General features: G+C 40.8%; 1 protein-coding gene across 1 annotated transcript in view; it reads left to right on the plus strand.

Moving 5' to 3' along the window:
- LOC139279613 (mucin-2-like) overlaps window positions 1–20,440 on the plus strand; it is a 442,102-nt gene that overhangs the window by 323,499 nt on the left and 98,163 nt on the right. The window contains exons 35-48 of the mRNA XM_070898728.1: window positions 386–604; window positions 1,871–2,089; window positions 3,352–3,570; window positions 4,822–5,040; window positions 6,305–6,523; window positions 7,790–8,008; window positions 9,271–9,489; window positions 10,741–10,959; window positions 12,224–12,442; window positions 13,709–13,927; window positions 15,190–15,408; window positions 16,660–16,878; window positions 18,141–18,359; window positions 19,611–19,829. Coding sequence (XP_070754829.1) covers window positions 386–604; window positions 1,871–2,089; window positions 3,352–3,570; window positions 4,822–5,040; window positions 6,305–6,523; window positions 7,790–8,008; window positions 9,271–9,489; window positions 10,741–10,959; window positions 12,224–12,442; window positions 13,709–13,927; window positions 15,190–15,408; window positions 16,660–16,878; window positions 18,141–18,359; window positions 19,611–19,829 — 3,066 coding nt within the window. The remainder of the gene's footprint in view (window positions 1–385; window positions 605–1,870; window positions 2,090–3,351; window positions 3,571–4,821; window positions 5,041–6,304; window positions 6,524–7,789; window positions 8,009–9,270; window positions 9,490–10,740; window positions 10,960–12,223; window positions 12,443–13,708; window positions 13,928–15,189; window positions 15,409–16,659; window positions 16,879–18,140; window positions 18,360–19,610; window positions 19,830–20,440) is intronic.

Genomic DNA, 20,440 nt, shown 5'->3' on the forward strand with positions numbered 1-20,440 from the left:
ACAACTCAAAAGGAACACTGCATTATCTCATATTGTTGGTGGCAATACATTCAGGCGAATACTTTTTGACCTTTTCGGACATTGTTCAGGCTGCATTTCTAAAACAAGCACAAACCCAATCAAAAGAATTAACAGAAGCATTAAATAGCAGATTTAAGAATGTGACATGGGCTGATGAAACGTGTAACTGATAATATCGTCTGCAACAAATTACATGCCCAATGCCATTTCCTTGAGGTGTAACAGTCTTAAATTTTAAACAGAGAGCCTTGTTCTTATTGCCTATATCTCAATATGTGAGTGACAGTTGTCTACATTTATAAATTCTGAATGAAGACTTGCTGTTAGCTGTCTAAATCATAATTTCCATTGCTTTTGCTTCCAGGGCAGGCTATTGTGACTTCTGCAGGGAAATCAGGGTTCTGTCATTTCACTCTATGTACTCAGAGTTGTGATATTTTGAAGTATACGGGAAAATGTGAAACCACCACAGCACCCACCACGACAGCCAGCACACCCGAATCTACAACAGTAACAATAACTCCCAGCTCCACGGGAACAACAAGCTGCTCCTGCAATGTCAATGGACGAATAATGTCACCTGGTAAGTGTATCTATTGTTAACAATCTGATGCAATTAAAGTCACACAAGAAACTTGGGAGCAATGTCTAATATGGATCACAATTGACGACAATAATTGAATCAGATCATTGAAGTGAAGCTCCAGTCCCTTCATTGTTTACATTTAGTGGATGGTTTTGTAAAACATTCAATGTAATTTCACAGAATGATTTGCATTGAAACTAATGATTCCTGCATTTCCCAAAGAGTGCCATCTTCTATCTGTTTGAGATCCGCGAAAGCCAGCCTGCTTTAATTGGCCCTTTTCCTGCTCTTCCCACCTGTGACGAAATCCTCTGGCTTTTACTTTCACGTGCCAATAGTGCAAAATACTAAAGGGTTCACCCAAGTTGCTGACATCTGCTTTTAGCCTGATGTCCCATTGAACTTCAGGAAGATAGCCTGGTGTTAATGGAGAGTCAGCATGCAAATAGCAATTTACAATGTATGTAAACATTCCAACCGCTGAGCATTTTCAGCCCTTTCCTGTGCTTCATTCTACTCACACAAATATCTGGAGTTTGTTGCAACATCCAACATCTCCACGTGTTCCTCTGGACAGAGAAAATTTATTGGCTGCAGAATGGTGACACCAGTTCCAGTCTCCTCCTGATCTCCTCTGTTTTACCCTTTTCTATGTTTTGTTTTTATGGTCCCTCCGTCCCTCACCCATTTTGCCAGTCCGTCAGTCAGTGTCTGTGTTGCCCTGACATCTAACCTTTTCAAGCCATGTCTAGAGATGTATTCCAATGCTGTTCTGGGGATTTTCATGGAAATCTACAGTTGTGTGGCTTAATTTGAAGTGAGCCTCTTATCATCACAGGTGGGTTTAGAAACTTTCCTGGTGAGGACGTCTGATGGCACACAACTCAAAAGGAACACGGCATTATCTCATATCGTTGGTGACAGTACAATCAGGCGAATACTTATTGACCTTTTCAGATATTGTTCTGTATGCATTTCTTAAGCAAGCACAAACCCAATCAAAGGAATGAACAGCAGCGTTAAATAGCAGATTTAAGAATGTGATATGAGCTGATGAAACTTGTAACTGATAATATCGTCTGGAACAAATTACATGCCCAACGCCATTTCCTTGAGGTGTAACAGTCTTAAATTTTAAACCTAAAGCCTTGTTCTTATTGCCTATATCTCAATATGTGAGTGACAGTTTCTACATTTATAAATTCTGAATGAAGACTTGCTATTAGCTGTCGTAATCATAATTTCCATTGCTTTTGCTTCCAGGGCAGGCTATTGTGACTTCTGCAGGGAAATCAGGGTTCTGTAATTTCACTCTATGTACTAAGAGTTGTGATATTTTGAAGTATACGGGACGATGTGAAACCACCACAGCACCCACCACTACACCCAGCACACCCGAATCTACAACAGTAACAATAACTCCCACCTCCACGGGAACAACGAGCTGCTCCTGCAATGTCAATGGACGAATAATGTCACCTGGTAAGTGTATCTGTTATTAACAATCTGATGCAATTAAAGTCACACAAGAAACTTGGGAGCAATGTCTAATATGGATCACAATTGGCGACAATAATTGAATCAGATATTTGAAGCGAAGCTCCAGTCCCTTCATTGTTTACATTTAGTGGATGGTTATGTAAAACATTAAATGTAATTTCACAGAATGATTTGCATTGAAACTAATGATTCCTGCATTTCCCAAAGAGTTCCATCGTCTATATGTTTGGGAGCAGCGAAAGCCAGCCTGCTTTAATGGGCCCTATTCCTGCTCTTCCCACCTGTGAAGAAATCCTCTGGCTTTTACTTTCACGTGCCAATAGTGCAAAATACTAAAGGGTTCACCCAAGTTGCTGACATCTGCTTTTAACCCGATGTCCCATTGAACTTCAGGAAGATAGCCTGGTGTTAGTGGAGAGTCATCATGCAAATACCAATTTACAATGTATATGAACGTTCCAACCGCTGAGCATTTTTAGCCCTTTCCTGTGCTTCATTCTCTCACACAAATATCTGTAGTTTGTTACAACATCCAACATCTCCACGTGTTCCTCTGGGCAGAGAAAATTTATTGGCTGCAGAATGGTGACACCAGTTCCAGTCACCTCCTGATCTCTTCTGTTTTAACCTTTTCTAAGTTTTGTTTTCATGGTCCCTCCATCCCTCACCCATTTTGCCAGTCTGTCAGTCAGTATCTGTGTTGCCCTGGCATCGAACCTTTTCAAGCCATGTCTTGCGATGTATACAAGTGTTCTGGATTTTTTTAATGGAAATCGACAGTTGTGTGGCTAAATTTGAAGTGAGCCTCTTATCATCACAGGTGGGTTTAGAAACTTTCCTGGTGAGGACGTCTGATGGCACACAACTCAAAAGGAACACTGCATTATCTCATATTGTTGGTGGCAATACAATCAGGCGAATACTTATTGACCTTTTCAGACATTGTTCTGTCTGCATTTCCTAAGCAAGCACAAACCCAATCAAAGGAACGAACAGCAGCGTTAAATAGCAGATTTAAGAATGTGATATGAGCTGATGAAACGTGTAACTGATAATATCGTCTGTAACAAATTACAAGCCCAACGCCATTTCCTTGAGGTGTAACAGTCTTAAATTCTAAACCTAAAGCCTTGTTCTTATTGCCTGTGTCTCAATATGAGTGACAGTTGTCTACATTTATAAATTCTGAATGAAGACTTGCTATTCGCTGTCGTAATCATAATTTCCATTGCTTTTGCTTCCAGGGCAGGCTACTGTGACTTCTGCAGGGAAATCAGGGTTCTGTCATTTCACTCTATGTACTCAGAGTTGTGATATTTTGAAGTATACGGGAAAATGTGAAACCACCACAGCACCCACCACGACACCCAGCACACCCGAATCTACAACAGTAACAATAACTCCCACCTCCACGGGAACAACAAGCTGCTCCTGCAATGTCAATGGACGAATAATGTCACCTGGTAAGTGTATCTGTTATTAACAATCTGATGCAATTAAAGTCACACGAGAAACTTGGGAGCGATGTCTAATATGGATCACAATTAACTGCAATAATTGAATCAGATCATTGAAGTGAAGCTTCAGTCCCTTCATTGTTTACATTTAGTAGATGGTTTTGTAAAACATTAAATGTAATTTTACAGAATGATTTGTATTGAAACTAATGATTCCTGCATTTCCCAAAGAGTGCCATCTTCTATAAGTTTGGGAGCAGCGAAAGCTAGCCTGCTTTAATTGGCCCTTTTCCTGCTCTTTCCACCTGGCTTTTACTTTCATGTGCCAATAGCTCAAAGTACTAAAGGGTTCACCCAAGTTGCTGACATCTGCTTTTAGCCCGATGTCCCATTGAACTTCAGGAAGATAGCCTGGTGTTAATGGAGAGTCAGCATGCAAGTACCAATTTACAATGTATGTTAACATTCCAACCGCTGAGCATTTTCAGCTCTTTCCTGTGCTTCATTCTACTCACACAAATATCTGGAGTTTGTTGCAACATCCAACATCTCCACGTGTTCCTCTGGACAGAGAAAATGTATTGGCTGCAGAATGGTGACACCAGTTCCAGTCTCCTCCTGATCTCCTCTGTTTTACCGTTTTCTATGTTTTGTTTTTATGGTCCCTCCGTCCCTCACCCATTTTGCCAGTCCGTCAGTCAGTGTCTGTGTTGCCCTGACATCTAACCTTTTCAAGCCATGTCTTGAGATGTATTCCAATGTTTTTCTGGGGATTTTCATGGAAATCTACAGCACTGTGGCTGAATTTGAAGTGAGCCTCTTATCATCACAGGTGGGTTTAGAAACTTGCCTGGTGAGGACGTTTGATGGCACACAACTCAAAAAGACCACTGCATTATCTCATGTCATTGGTGCCAATACAATCAGGCGAATACTTTTTGACTTTTTCAGACATTGTTCTGTCTGCATTTCTAAAGCAAGCACAAACCCAATCAAAGGAATGTACAGCAGCGTTAAATAGCAGATTTACAAATGTGATATGAGCTGATGAAATGTGTAGCTGCCAATATTGTCTGCAACAAATTCCATGCCGAACGCCATTTCCTTGAGTTGTAACAGTCTTAAAATTTAAACCAAAAGCCTTGTTCTTATTGCCTATATCTCAATATGTGAGTGACCGTTGTCTACATTTCTAAATTCTGAATGAGACTTGCTATTAGCTGTCTCAATCATAATTTCCATTGCTTTTGCTTCCAGGGCAGGCTATTGTGACTTCTGCAGGGAAATCAGGGTTCTGTAATTTCACTCTGTGTACTAAGAGTTGTGATATTTTGAAGTATACGGGAAGATGTGAAACCACCACAGCACCCACCACGACAGCCAGCACACCCGAATCTACAACAGTAACAATAACTCCCACCTCCACGGGAACAACAAGCTGCTCCTGCAATGTCAATGGACGAATAATGTCACCTGGTAAGTGTATCTGTTATTAACAATCTGATGCAATTAAAGTCACACGAGAAACTTGGGAGCAATGTCTAATATTGATCACAATTGACGACAATAATTGATTCAGATCATTGAAGTGAAGCTCCAGTCCCTTCATTGTTTACATTTAGTGGATGGTTATGTAAAACATTAAATGTAATTTCACAGAATGATTTGCATTGAAACTAATGATTCCTGCATTTCCCAAAGAGTTCCATCGTCTATATGTTTTGGAGCAGCGAAAGCCAGCCTGCTTTAATGGGCCCTGTTCCTGCTCTTCCCACCTGTGAAGAAATCCTCTGGCTTTTACTTCCACGTGCCAATAGTGCAAAATACTAAAGGGTTCACCCAAGTTGCTGACATCTGCTTTTAGCCCGATGTCCCATTGAATTTCAGGAAGATAGCCTGCTGTTAATGGAGACTAAACATGCAAATACCAATTTACAATGTATGTAAACATTCCAACCGCTGAGCATTTTTAGCCCTTTCCTGTGCTTCATTCTCTCACACAAATATCTGTAGTTTGTTGCAACATCCAACATCTCCACGTGTTCCTCTGGGCAGAGAAAATTTATTGGCTGCAGAATGGTGACACCAGTTCCAGTCTCCTCCTAATCTCTTCTGTTTTACCGTTTTCTAATTTTTGTTTTTATGGTCCCTCCATCCCTCACCCATTTTGCCAGTCTGTCAGTCAGTATCTGTGTTGCCCTGGCATCTAACCTTTTCAAGCCATGTCTTGCGATGTATACAAGTGTTCTGTTTTGTTTTAATGGAAATCGACAGTTGTGTAGCTTAATTTGAAGAGGGCCTCTTATCATCACAGGTGGGTTCAGAAACTTGCTTGGTGAGGACGTCTGATGGCACACAACTCAAAAGGAACACTGCATTATCTCATATTGTTGGTGGCAATACATTCAGGCGAATACTTTTTGACCTTTTCGGACATTGTTCAGGCTGCATTTCTAAAACAAGCACAAACCCAATCAAAAGAATTAACAGCAGCATTAAATAGCAGATTTAAGAATGTGACATGGGCTGATGAAACGTGTAACTGATAATATCGTCTGCAACAAATTACATGCCCAATGCCATTTCCTTGAGGTGTAACAGTCTTAAATTTTAAACAGAGAGCCTTGTTCTTATTGCCTATATCTCAATATGTGAGTGACAGTTGTCTACATTTATAAATTCTGAATGAAGACTTGCTGTTAGCTGTCTAAATCATAATTTCCATTGCTTTTGCTTCCAGGGCAGGCTATTGTGACCTCTGCAGGGAAATCAGGGTTCTGTCATTTCACTCTATGTACTCAGAGTTGTGATATTTTGAAGTATACGGGAAAATGTGAAACCACCACAGCACCCACCACGACAGCCAGCACACCCGAATCTACAACAGTAACAATAACTCCCACCTCCACGGGAACAACAAGCTGCTCCTGCAATGTCAATGGACGAATAATGTCACCTGGTAAGTGTATCTATTGTTAACAATCTGATGCAATTAAAGTCACACAAGAAACTTGGGAGCAATGTCTAATATGGATCACAATTGACGACAATAATTGAATCAGATCATTGAAGTGAAGCTCCAGTCGCTTCATTGTTTACATTTAGTGGATGGTTTTGTAAAACATTCAATGTAATTTCACAGAATGATTTGCATTGAAACTAATGATTCCTGCATTTCCCAAAGAGTGCCATCTTCTATCTGTTTGAGATCCGCGAAAGCCAGCCTGCTTTAATTGGCCCTTTTCCTGCTCTTCCCACCTGTGACGAAATCCTCTGGCTTTTACTTTCACGTGCCAATAGTGCAAAATACTAAAGGGTTCACCCAAGTTGCTGACATCTGCTTTTAGCCTGATGTCCCATTGAACTTCAGGAAGATAGCCTGGTGTTAATGGAGAGTCAGCATGCAAATAGCAATTTACAATGTATGTAAACATTCCAACCGCTGAGCATTTTCAGCCCTTTCCTGTGCTTCATTCTACTCACACAAATATCTGGAGTTTGTTGCAACATCCAACATCTCCACGTGTTCCTCTGGACAGAGAAAATTTATTGGCTGCAGAATGGTGACACCAGTTCCAGTCTCCTCCTGATCTCCTCTGTTTTACCCTTTTCTATGTTTTGTTTTTATGGTCCCTCCGTCCCTCACCCATTTTGCCAGTCCGTCAGTCAGTGTCTGTGTTGCCCTGACATCTAACCTTTTCAAGCCATGTCTAGAGATGTATTCCAATGCTGTTCTGGGGATTTTCATGGAAATCTACAGTTGTGTGGCTTAATTTGAAGTGAGCCTCTTATCATCACAGGTGGGTTTAGAAACTTTCCTGGTGAGGACGTCTGATGGCACACAACTCAAAAGGAACACGGCATTATCTCATATCGTTGGTGACAGTACAATCAGGCGAATACTTATTGACCTTTTCAGATATTGTTCTGTATGCATTTCTTAAGCAAGCACAAACCCAATCAAAGGAATGAACAGCAGCGTTAAATAGCAGATTTAAGAATGTGATATGAGCTGATGAAACTTGTAACTGATAATATCGTCTGGAACAAATTACATGCCCAACGCCATTTCCTTGAGGTGTAACAGTCTTAAATTTTAAACCTAAAGCCTTGTTCTTATTGCCTATATCTCAATATGTGAGTGACAGTTTCTACATTTATAAATTCTGAATGAAGACTTGCTATTAGCTGTCGTAATCATCATTTCCATTGCTTTTGCTTCCAGGGCAGGCTATTGTGACTTCTGCAGGGAAATCAGGGTTCTGTAATTTCACTCTATGTACTAAGAGTTGTGATATTTTGAAGTATACGGGAAGATGTGAAACCACCACAGCACCCACCACTACACCCAGCACACCCGAATCTACAACAGTAACAATAACTCCCACCTCCACGGGAACAACGAGCTGCTCCTGCAATGTCAATGGACGAATAATGTCACCTGGTAAGTGTATCTGTTATTAACAATCTGATGCAATTAAAGTCACAGGAGAAACTTGGGAGCAATGTCTAATATGGATCACAATTGGCGACAATAATTGAATCAGATATTTGAAGCGAAGCTCCAGTCCCTTCATTGTTTACATTTAGTGGATGGTTATGTAAAACATTAAATGTAATTTCACAGAATGATTTGCATTGAAACTAATGATTCCTGCATTTCCCAAAGAGTTCCATCGTCTATATGTTTGGGAGCAGCGAAAGCCAGCCTGCTTTAATTGGCCCTGTTCCTGCTCTTCCCACCTGTGAAGAAATCCTCTGGCTTTTACTTTCACGTGCCAATAGTGCAAAATACTAAAGGGTTCACCCAAGTTGCTGACATCTGCTTTTAACCCGATGTCCCATTGAACTTCAGGAAGATAGCCTGGTGTTAGTGGAGAGTCATCATGCAAATACCAATTTACAATGTATATGAACGTTCCAACCGCTGAGCATTTTTAGCCCTTTCCTGTGCTTCATTCTCTCACACAAATATCTGTAGTTTGTTACAACATCCAACATCTCCACGTGTTCCTCTGGGCAGAGAAAATTTATTGGCTGCAGAATGGTGACACCAGTTCCAGTCACCTCCTGATCTCTTCTGTTTTAACCTTTTCTAAGTTTTGTTTTCATGGTCCCTCCATCCCTCACCCATTTTGCCAGTCTGTCAGTCAGTATCTGTGTTGCCCTGGCATCGAACCTTTTCAAGCCATGTCTTGCGATGTATACAAGTGTTCTGGATTTTTTTAATGGAAATCGACAGTTGTGTGGCTAAATTTGAAGTGAGCCTCTTATCATCACAGGTGGGTTTAGAAACTTTCCTGGTGAGGACGTCTGATGGCACACAACTCAAAAGGAACACTGCATTATCTCATATTGTTGGTGGCAATACAATCAGGCGAATACTTATTGACCTTTTCAGACATTGTTCTGTCTGCATTTCCTAAGCAAGCACAAACCCAATCAAAGGAACGAACAGCAGCGTTAAATAGCAGATTTAAGAATGTGATATGAGCTGATGAAACGAGTAACTGATAATATCGTCTGTAACAAATTACAAGCCCAACGCCATTTCCTTGAGGTGTAACAGTCTTAAATTCTAAACCTAAAGCCTTGTTCTTATTGCCTGTGTCTCAATATGAGTGACAGTTGTCTACATTTATAAATTCTGAATGAAGACTTGCTATTCGCTGTCGTAATCATAATTTCCATTGCTTTTGCTTCCAGGGCAGGCTACTGTGACTTCTGCAGGGAAATCAGGGTTCTGTCATTTCACTCTATGTACTCAGAGTTGTGATATTTTGAAGTATACGGGAAAATGTGAAACCACCACAGCACCCACCACGACACCCAGCACACCCGAATCTACAACAGTAACAATAACTCCCACCTCCACGGGAACAACAAGCTGCTCCTGCAATGTCAATGGACGAATAATGTCACCTGGTAAGTGTATCTGTTATTAACAATCTGATGCAATTAAAGTCACACGAGAAACTTGGGAGCGATGTCTAATATGGATCACAATTAACTGCAATAATTGAATCAGATCATTGAAGTGAAGCTTCAGTCCCTTCATTGTTTACATTTAGTAGATGGTTTTGTAAAACATTAAATGTAATTTTACAGAATGATTTGTATTGAAACTAATGATTCCTGCATTTCCCAAAGAGTGCCATCTTCTATAAGTTTGGGAGCAGCGAAAGCTAGCCTGCTTTAATTGGCCCTTTTCCTGCTCTTTCCACCTGGCTTTTACTTTCATGTGCCAATAGCTCAAAGTACTAAAGGGTTCACCCAAGTTGCTGACATCTGCTTTTAGCCCGATGTCCCATTGAACTTCAGGAAGATAGCCTGGTGTTAATGGAGAGTCAGCATGCAAGTACCAATTTACAATGTATGTTAACATTCCAACCGCTGAGCATTTTCAGCTCTTTCCTGTGCTTCATTCTACTCACACAAATATCTGGAGTTTGTTGCAACATCCAACATCTCCACGTGTTCCTCTGGACAGAGAAAATGTATTGGCTGCAGAATGGTGACACCAGTTCCAGTCTCCTCCTGATCTCCTCTGTTTTACCGTTTTCTATGTTTTGTTTTTATGGTCCCTCCGTCCCTCACCCATTTTGCCAGTCCGTCAGTCAGTGTCTGTGTTGCCCTGACATCTAACCTTTTCAAGCCATGTCTTGAGATGTATTCCAATGTTTTTCTGGGGATTTTCATGGAAATCTACAGCACTGTGGCTGAATTTGAAGTGAGCCTCTTATCATCACAGGTGGGTTTAGAAACTTGCCTGGTGAGGACGTTTGATGGCACACAACTCAAAAAGACCACTGCATTATCTCATGTCATTGGTGCCAATACAATCAGGCGAATACTTTTTGACTTTTTCAGACATTGTTCTGTCTGCATTTCTAAAGCAAGCACAAACCCAATCAAAGGAATGTACAGCAGCGTTAAATAGCAGATTTACAAATGTGATATGAGCTGATGAAATGTGTAGCTGCCAATATTGTCTGCAACAAATTCCATGCCGAACGCCATTTCCTTGAGTTGTAACAGTCTTAAAATTTAAACCAAAAGCCTTGTTCTTATTGCCTATATCTCAATATGTGAGTGACCGTTGTCTACATTTCTAAATTCTGAATGAGACTTGCTATTAGCTGTCTCAATCATAATTTCCATTGCTTTTGCTTCCAGGGCAGGCTATTGTGACTTCTGCAGGGAAATCAGGGTTCTGTAATTTCACTCTGTGTACTAAGAGTTGTGATATTTTGAAGTATACGGGAAGATGTGAAACCACCACAGCACCCACCACGACAGCCAGCACACCCGAATCTACAACAGTAACAATAACTCCCACCTCCACGGGAACAACAAGCTGCTCCTGCAATGTCAATGGACGAATAATGTCACCTGGTAAGTGTATCTGTTATTAACAATCTGATGCAATTAAAGTCACACGAGAAACTTGGGAGCAATGTCTAATATTGATCACAATTGACGACAATAATTGATTCAGATCATTGAAGTGAAGCTCCAGTCCCTTCATTGTTTACATTTAGTGGATGGTTATGTAAAACATTAAATGTAATTTCACAGAATGATTTGCATTGAAACTAATGATTCCTGCATTTCCCAAAGAGTTCCATCGTCTATATGTTTTGGAGCAGCGAAAGCCAGCCTGCTTTAATGGGCCCTGTTCCTGCTCTTCCCACCTGTGAAGAAATCCTCTGGCTTTTACTTCCACGTGCCAATAGTGCAAAATACTAAAGGGTTCACCCAAGTTGCTGACATCTGCTTTTAGCCCGATGTCCCATTGAATTTCAGGAAGATAGCCTGCTGTTAATGGAGACTAAACATGCAAATACCAATTTACAATGTATGTAAACATTCCAACCGCTGAGCATTTTTAGCCCTTTCCTGTGCTTCATTCTCTCACACAAATATCTGTAGTTTGTTGCAACATCCAACATCTCCACGTGTTCCTCTGGGCAGAGAAAATTTATTGGCTGCAGAATGGTGACACCAGTTCCAGTCTCCTCCTAATCTCTTCTGTTTTACCGTTTTCTAATTTTTGTTTTTATGGTCCCTCCATCCCTCACCCATTTTGCCAGTCTGTCAGTCAGTATCTGTGTTGCCCTGGCATCTAACCTTTTCAAGCCATGTCTTGCGATGTATACAAGTGTTCTGTTTTGTTTTAATGGAAATCGACAGTTGTGTAGCTTAATTTGAAGAGGGCCTCTTATCATCACAGGTGGGTTCAGAAACTTGCTTGGTGAGGACGTCTGATGGCACACAACTCAAAAGGAACACTGCATTATCTCATATTGTTGGTGGCAATACATTCAGGCGAATACTTTTTGACCTTTTCGGACATTGTTCAGGCTGCATTTCTAAAACAAGCACAAACCCAATCAAAAGAATTAACAGCAGCATTAAATAGCAGATTTAAGAATGTGACATGGGCTGATGAAACGTGTAACTGATAATATCGTCTGCAACAAATTACATGCCCAATGCCATTTCCTTGAGGTGTAACAGTCTTAAATTTTAAACAGAGAGCCTTGTTCTTATTGCCTATATCTCAATATGTGAGTGACAGTTGTCTACATTTATAAATTCTGAATGAAGACTTGCTGTTAGCTGTCTAAATCATAATTTCCATTGCTTTTGCTTCCAGGGCAGGCTATTGTGACCTCTGCAGGGAAATCAGGGTTCTGTCATTTCACTCTATGTACTCAGAGTTGTGATATTTTGAAGTATACGGGAAAATGTGAAACCACCACAGCACCCACCACGACAGCCAGCACACCCGAATCTACAACAGTAACAATAACTCCCACCTCCACGGGAACAACAAGCTGCTCCTGCAATGTCAATGGACGAATAATGTCACCTGGTAAGTGTATCTATTGTTAACAATCTGATGCAATTAAAGTCACACAAGAAACTTGGGAGCAATGTCTAATATGGATCACAATTGACGACAATAATTGAATCAGATCATTGAAGTGAAGCTCCAGTCGCTTCATTGTTTACATTTAGTGGATGGTTTTGTAAAACATTCAATGTAATTTCACAGAATGATTTGCATTGAAACTAATGATTCCTGCATTTCCCAAAGAGTGCCATCTTCTATCTGTTTGAGATCCGCGAAAGCCAGCCTGCTTTAATTGGCCCTTTTCCTGCTCTTCCCACCTGTGACGAAATCCTCTGGCTTTTACTTTCACGTGCCAATAGTGCAAAATACTAAAGGGTTCACCCAAGTTGCTGACATCTGCTTTTAGCCTGATGTCCCATTGAACTTCAGGAAGATAGCCTGGTGTTAATGGAGAGTCAGCATGCAAATAGCAATTTACAATGTATGTAAACATTCCAACCGCTGAGCATTTTCAGCCCTTTCCTGTGCTTCATTCTACTCACACAAATATCTGGAGTTTGTTGCAACATCCAACATCTCCACGTGTTCCTCTGGACAGAGAAAATTTATTGGCTGCAGAATGGTGACACCAGTTCCAGTCTCCTCCTGATCTCCTCTGTTTTACCCTTTTCTATGTTTTGTTTTTATGGTCCCTCCGTCCCTCACCCATTTTGCCAGTCCGTCAGTCAGTGTCTGTGTTGCCCTGACATCTAACCTTTTCAAGCCATGTCTAGAGATGTATTCCAATGCTGTTCTGGGGATTTTCATGGAAATCTACAGTTGTGTGGCTTAATTTGAAGTGAGCCTCTTATCATCACAGGTGGGTTTAGAAACTTTCCTGGTGAGGACGTCTGATGGCACACAACTCAAAAGGAACACGGCATTATCTCATATCGTTGGTGACAGTACAATCAGGCGAATACTTATTGACCTTTTCAGATATTGTTCTGTATGCATTTCTTAAGCAAGCACAAACCCAATCAAAGGAATGAACAGCAGCGTTAAATAGCAGATTTAAGAATGTGATATGAGCTGATGAAACTTGTAACTGATAATATCGTCTGGAACAAATTACATGCCCAACGCCATTTCCTTGAGGTGTAACAGTCTTAAATTTTAAACCTAAAGCCTTGTTCTTATTGCCTATATCTCAATATGTGAGTGACAGTTTCTACATTTATAAATTCTGAATGAAGACTTGCTATTAGCTGTCGTAATCATCATTTCCATTGCTTTTGCTTCCAGGGCAGGCTATTGTGACTTCTGCAGGGAAATCAGGGTTCTGTAATTTCACTCTATGTACTAAGAGTTGTGATATTTTGAAGTATACGGGAAGATGTGAAACCACCACAGCACCCACCACTACACCCAGCACACCCGAATCTACAACAGTAACAATAACTCCCACCTCCACGGGAACAACGAGCTGCTCCTGCAATGTCAATGGACGAATAATGTCACCTGGTAAGTGTATCTGTTATTAACAATCTGATGCAATTAAAGTCACAGGAGAAACTTGGGAGCAATGTCTAATATGGATCACAATTGGCGACAATAATTGAATCAGATATTTGAAGCGAAGCTCCAGTCCCTTCATTGTTTACATTTAGTGGATGGTTATGTAAAACATTAAATGTAATTTCACAGAATGATTTGCATTGAAACTAATGATTCCTGCATTTCCCAAAGAGTTCCATCGTCTATATGTTTGGGAGCAGCGAAAGCCAGCCTGCTTTAATTGGCCCTGTTCCTGCTCTTCCCACCTGTGAAGAAATCCTCTGGCTTTTACTTTCACGTGCCAATAGTGCAAAATACTAAAGGGTTCACCCAAGTTGCTGACATCTGCTTTTAACCCGATGTCCCATTGAACTTCAGGAAGATAGCCTGGTGTTAGTGGAGAGTCATCATGCAAATACCAATTTACAATGTATATGAACGTTCCAACCGCTGAGCATTTTTAGCCCTTTCCTGTGCTTCATTCTCTCACACAAATATCTGTAGTTTGTTACAACATCCAACATCTCCACGTGTTCCTCTGGGCAGAGAAAATTTATTGGCTGCAGAATGTTGACACCAGTTCCAGTCACCTCCTGATCTCTTCTGTTTTAACCTTTTCTAAGTTTTGTTTTCATGGTCCCTCCATCCCTCACCCATTTTGCCAGTCTGTCAGTCAGTATCTGTGTTGCCCTGGCATCGAACCTTTTCAAGCCATGTCTTGCGATGTATACAAGTGTTCTGGATTTTTTTAATGGAAATCGACAGTTGTGTGGCTAAATTTGAAGTGAGCCTCTTATCATCACAGGTGGGTTTAGAAACTTTCCTGGTGAGGACGTCTGATGGCACACAACTCAAAAGGAACACTGCATTATCTCATATTGTTGGTGGCAATACAATCAGGCGAATACTTATTGACCTTTTCAGACATTGTTCTGTCTGCATTTCCTAAGCAAGCACAAACCCAATCAAAGGAACGAACAGCAGCGTTAAATAGCAGATTTAAGAATGTGATATGAGCTGATGAAACGTGTAACTGATAATATCGTCTGTAACAAATTACAAGCCCAACGCCATTTCCTTGAGGTGTAACAGTCTTAAATTCTAAACCTAAAGCCTTGTTCTTATTGCCTGTGTCTCAATATGAGTGACAGTTGTCTACATTTATAAATTCTGAATGAAGACTTGCTATTCGCTGTCGTAATCATAATTTCCATTGCTTTTGCTTCCAGGGCAGGCTACTGTGACTTCTGCAGGGAAATCAGGGTTCTGTCATTTCACTCTATGTACTCAGAGTTGTGATATTTTGAAGTATACGGGAAAATGTGAAACCACCACAGCACCCACCACGACACCCAGCACACCCGAATCTACAACAGTAACAATAACTCCCACCTCCACGGGAACAACAAGCTGCTCCTGCAATGTCAATGGACGAATAATGTCACCTGGTAAGTGTATCTGTTATTAACAATCTGATGCAATTAAAGTCACACGAGAAACTTGGGAGCGATGTCTAATATGGATCACAATTAACTGCAATAATTGAATCAGATCATTGAAGTGAAGCTTCAGTCCCTTCATTGTTTACATTTAGTAGATGGTTTTGTAAAACATTAAATGTAATTTTACAGAATGATTTGTATTGAAACTAATGATTCCTGCATTTCCCAAAGAGTGCCATCTTCTATAAGTTTGGGAGCAGCGAAAGCTAGCCTGCTTTAATTGGCCCTTTTCCTGCTCTTTCCACCTGGCTTTTACTTTCATGTGCCAATAGCTCAAAGTACTAAAGGGTTCACCCAAGTTGCTGACATCTGCTTTTAGCCCGATGTCCCATTGAACTTCAGGAAGATAGCCTGGTGTTAATGGAGAGTCAGCATGCAAGTACCAATTTACAATGTATGTTAACATTCCAACCGCTGAGCATTTTCAGCTCTTTCCTGTGCTTCATTCTACTCACACAAATATCTGGAGTTTGTTGCAACATCCAACATCTCCACGTGTTCCTCTGGACAGAGAAAATGTATTGGCTGCAGAATGGTGACACCAGTTCCAGTCTCCTCCTGATCTCCTCTGTTTTACCGTTTTCTATGTTTTGTTTTTATGGTCCCTCCGTCCCTCACCCATTTTGCCAGTCCGTCAGTCAGTGTCTGTGTTGCCCTGACATCTAACCTTTTCAAGCCATGTCTTGAGATGTATTCCAATGTTTTTCTGGGGATTTTCATGGAAATCTACAGCACTGTGGCTGAATTTGAAGTGAGCCTCTTATCATCACAGGTGGGTTTAGAAACTTGCCTGGTGAGGACGTTTGATGGCACACAACTCAAAAAGACCACTGCATTATCTCATGTCATTGGTGCCAATACAATCAGGCGAATACTTTTTGACTTTTTCAGACATTGTTCTGTCTGCATTTCTAAAGCAAGCACAAACCCAATCAAAGGAATGTACAGCAGCGTTAAATAGCAGATTTACAAATGTGATATGAGCTGATGAAATGTGTAGCTGCCAATATTGTCTGCAACAAATTCCATGCCGAACGCCATTTCCTTGAGTTGTAACAGTCTTAAAATTTAAACCAAAAGCCTTGTTCTTATTGCCTATATCTCAATATGTGAGTGACCGTTGTCTACATTTCTAAATTCTGAATGAGACTTGCTATTAGCTGTCTCAATCATAATTTCCATTGCTTTTGCTTCCAGGGCAGGCTATTGTGACTTCTGCAGGGAAATCAGGGTTCTGTAATTTCACTCTGTGTACTAAGAGTTGTGATATTTTGAAGTATACGGGAAGATGTGAAACCACCACAGCACCCACCACTACACCCAGCACACCCGAATCTACAACAGTAACAATAACTCCCACCTCCACGGGAACAACGAGCTGCTCCTGCAATGTCAATGGACGAATAATGTCACCTGGTAAGTGTATCTGTTATTAACAATCTGATGCAATTAAAGTCACAGGAGAAACTTGGGAGCAATGTCTAATATGGATCACAATTGGCGACAATAATTGAATCAGATATTTGAAGCGAAGCTCCAGTCCCTTCATTGTTTACATTTAGTGGATGGTTATGTAAAACATTAAATGTAATTTCACAGAATGATTTGCATTGAAACTAATGATTCCTGCATTTCCCAAAGAGTTCCATCGTCTATATGTTTGGGAGCAGCGAAAGCCAGCCTGCTTTAATTGGCCCTGTTCCTGCTCTTCCCACCTGTGAAGAAATCCTCTGGCTTTTACTTTCACGTGCCAATAGTGCAAAATACTAAAGGGTTCACCCAAGTTGCTGACATCTGCTTTTAACCCGATGTCCCATTGAACTTCAGGAAGATAGCCTGGTGTTAGTGGAGAGTCATCATGCAAATACCAATTTACAATGTATATGAACGTTCCAACCGCTGAGCATTTTTAGCCCTTTCCTGTGCTTCATTCTCTCACACAAATATCTGTAGTTTGTTACAACATCCAACATCTCCACGTGTTCCTCTGGGCAGAGAAAATTTATTGGCTGCAGAATGGTGACACCAGTTCCAGTCACCTCCTGATCTCTTCTGTTTTAACCTTTTCTAAGTTTTGTTTTCATGGTCCCTCCATCCCTCACCCATTTTGCCAGTCTGTCAGTCAGTATCTGTGTTGCCCTGGCATCGAACCTTTTCAAGCCATGTCTTGCGATGTATACAAGTGTTCTGGATTTTTTTAATGGAAATCGACAGTTGTGTGGCTAAATTTGAAGTGAGCCTCTTATCATCACAGGTGGGTTTAGAAACTTTCCTGGTGAGGACGTCTGATGGCACACAACTCAAAAGGAACACTGCATTATCTCATATTGTTGGTGGCAATACAATCAGGCGAATACTTATTGACCTTTTCAGACATTGTTCTGTCTGCATTTCCTAAGCAAGCACAAACCCAATCAAAGGAACGAACAGCAGCGTTAAATAGCAGATTTAAGAATGTGATATGAGCTGATGAAACGAGTAACTGATAATATCGTCTGTAACAAATTACAAGCCCAACGCCATTTCCTTGAGGTGTAACAGTCTTAAATTCTAAACCTAAAGCCTTGTTCTTATTGCCTGTGTCTCAATATGAGTGACAGTTGTCTACATTTATAAATTCTGAATGAAGACTTGCTATTCGCTGTCGTAATCATAATTTCCATTGCTTTTGCTTCCAGGGCAGGCTACTGTGACTTCTGCAGGGAAATCAGGGTTCTGTCATTTCACTCTATGTACTCAGAGTTGTGATATTTTGAAGTATACGGGAAAATGTGAAACCACCACAGCACCCACCACGACAGCCAGCACACCCGAATCTACAACAGTAACAATAACTCCCACCTCCACGGGAACAACAAGCTGCTCCTGCAATGTCAATGGACGAATAATGTCACCTGGTAAGTGTATCTGTTATTAACAATCTGATGCAATTAAAGTCACACGAGAAACTTGGGAGCGATGTCTAATATGGATCACAATTAACTGCAATAATTGAATCAGATCATTGAAGTGAAGCTTCAGTCCCTTCATTGTTTACATTTAGTAGATGGTTTTGTAAAACATTAAATGTAATTTTACAGAATGATTTGTATTGAAACTAATGATTCCTGCATTTCCCAAAGAGTGCCATCTTCTATAAGTTTGGGAGCAGCGAAAGCTAGCCTGCTTTAATTGGCCCTTTTCCTGCTCTTTCCACCTGGCTTTTACTTTCATGTGCCAATAGCTCAAAGTACTAAAGGGTTCACCCAAGTTGCTGACATCTGCTTTTAGCCCGATGTCCCATTGAACTTCAGGAAGATAGCCTGGTGTTAATGGAGAGTCAGCATGCAAGTACCAATTTACAATGTATGTTAACATTCCAACCGCTGAGCATTTTCAGCTCTTTCCTGTGCTTCATTCTACTCACACAAATATCTGGAGTTTGTTGCAACATCCAACATCTCCACGTGTTCCTCTGGACAGAGAAAATGTATTGGCTGCAGAATGGTGACACCAGTTCCAGTCTCCTCCTGATCTCCTCTGTTTTACCGTTTTCTATGTTTTGTTTTTATGGTCCCTCCGTCCCTCACCCATTTTGCCAGTCCGTCAGTCAGTGTCTGTGTTGCCCTGACATCTAACCTTTTCAAGCCATGTCTTGAGATGTATTCCAATGTTTTTCTGGGGATTTTCATGGAAATCTACAGCACTGTGGCTGAATTTGAAGTGAGCCTCTTATCATCACAGGTGGGTTTAGAAACTTGCCTGGTGAGGACGTTTGATGGCACACAACTCAAAAAGACCACTGCATTATCTCATGTCATTGGTGCCAATACAATCAGGCGAATACTTTTTGACTTTTTCAGACATTGTTCTGTCTGCATTTCTAAAGCAAGCACAAACCCAATCAAAGGAATGTACAGCAGCGTTAAATAGCAGATTTACAAATGTGATATGAGCTGATGAAATGTGTAGCTGCCAATATTGTCTGCAACAAATTCCATGCCGAACGCCATTTCCTTGAGTTGTAACAGTCTTAAAATTTAAACCAAAAGCCTTGTTCTTATTGCCTATATCTCAATATGTGAGTGACCGTTGTCTACATTTCTAAATTCTGAATGAGACTTGCTATTAGCTGTCTCAATCATAATTTCCATTGCTTTTGCTTCCAGGGCAGGCTATTGTGACTTCTGCAGGGAAATCAGGGTTCTGTAATTTCACTCTGTGTACTAAGAGTTGTGATATTTTGAAGTATACGGGAAGATGTGAAACCACCACAGCACCCACCACGACAGCCAGCACACCCGAATCTACAACAGTAACAATAACTCCCACCTCCACGGGAACAACAAGCTGCTCCTGCAATGTCAATGGACGAATAATGTCACCTGGTAAGTGTATCTGTTATTAACAATCTGATGCAATTAAAGTCACACGAGAAACTTGGGAGCAATGTCTAATATTGATCACAATTGACGACAATAATTGATTCAGATCATTGAAGTGAAGCTCCAGTCCCTTCATTGTTTACATTTAGTGGATGGTTATGTAAAACATTAAATGTAATTTCACAGAATGATTTGCATTGAAACTAATGATTCCTGCATTTCCCAAAGAGTTCCATCGTCTATATGTTTTGGAGCAGCGAAAGCCAGCCTGCTTTAATGGGCCCTGTTCCTGCTCTTCCCACCTGTGAAGAAATCCTCTGGCTTTTACTTCCACGTGCCAATAGTGCAAAATACTAAAGGGTTCACCCAAGTTGCTGACATCTGCTTTTAGCCCGATGTCCCATTGAATTTCAGGAAGATAGCCTGCTGTTAATGGAGACTAAACATGCAAATACCAATTTACAATGTATGTAAACATTCCAACCGCTGAGCATTTTTAGCCCTTTCCTGTGCTTCATTCTCTCACACAAATATCTGTAGTTTGTTGCAACATCCAACATCTCCACGTGTTCCTCTGGGCAGAGAAAATTTATTGGCTGCAGAATGGTGACACC

The sequence above is a fragment of the Pristiophorus japonicus genome, chromosome 14 (genome assembly GCF_044704955.1).
Source record: "Pristiophorus japonicus isolate sPriJap1 chromosome 14, sPriJap1.hap1, whole genome shotgun sequence".
Taxonomy (NCBI): Eukaryota; Metazoa; Chordata; class Chondrichthyes; family Pristiophoridae; genus Pristiophorus; species Pristiophorus japonicus.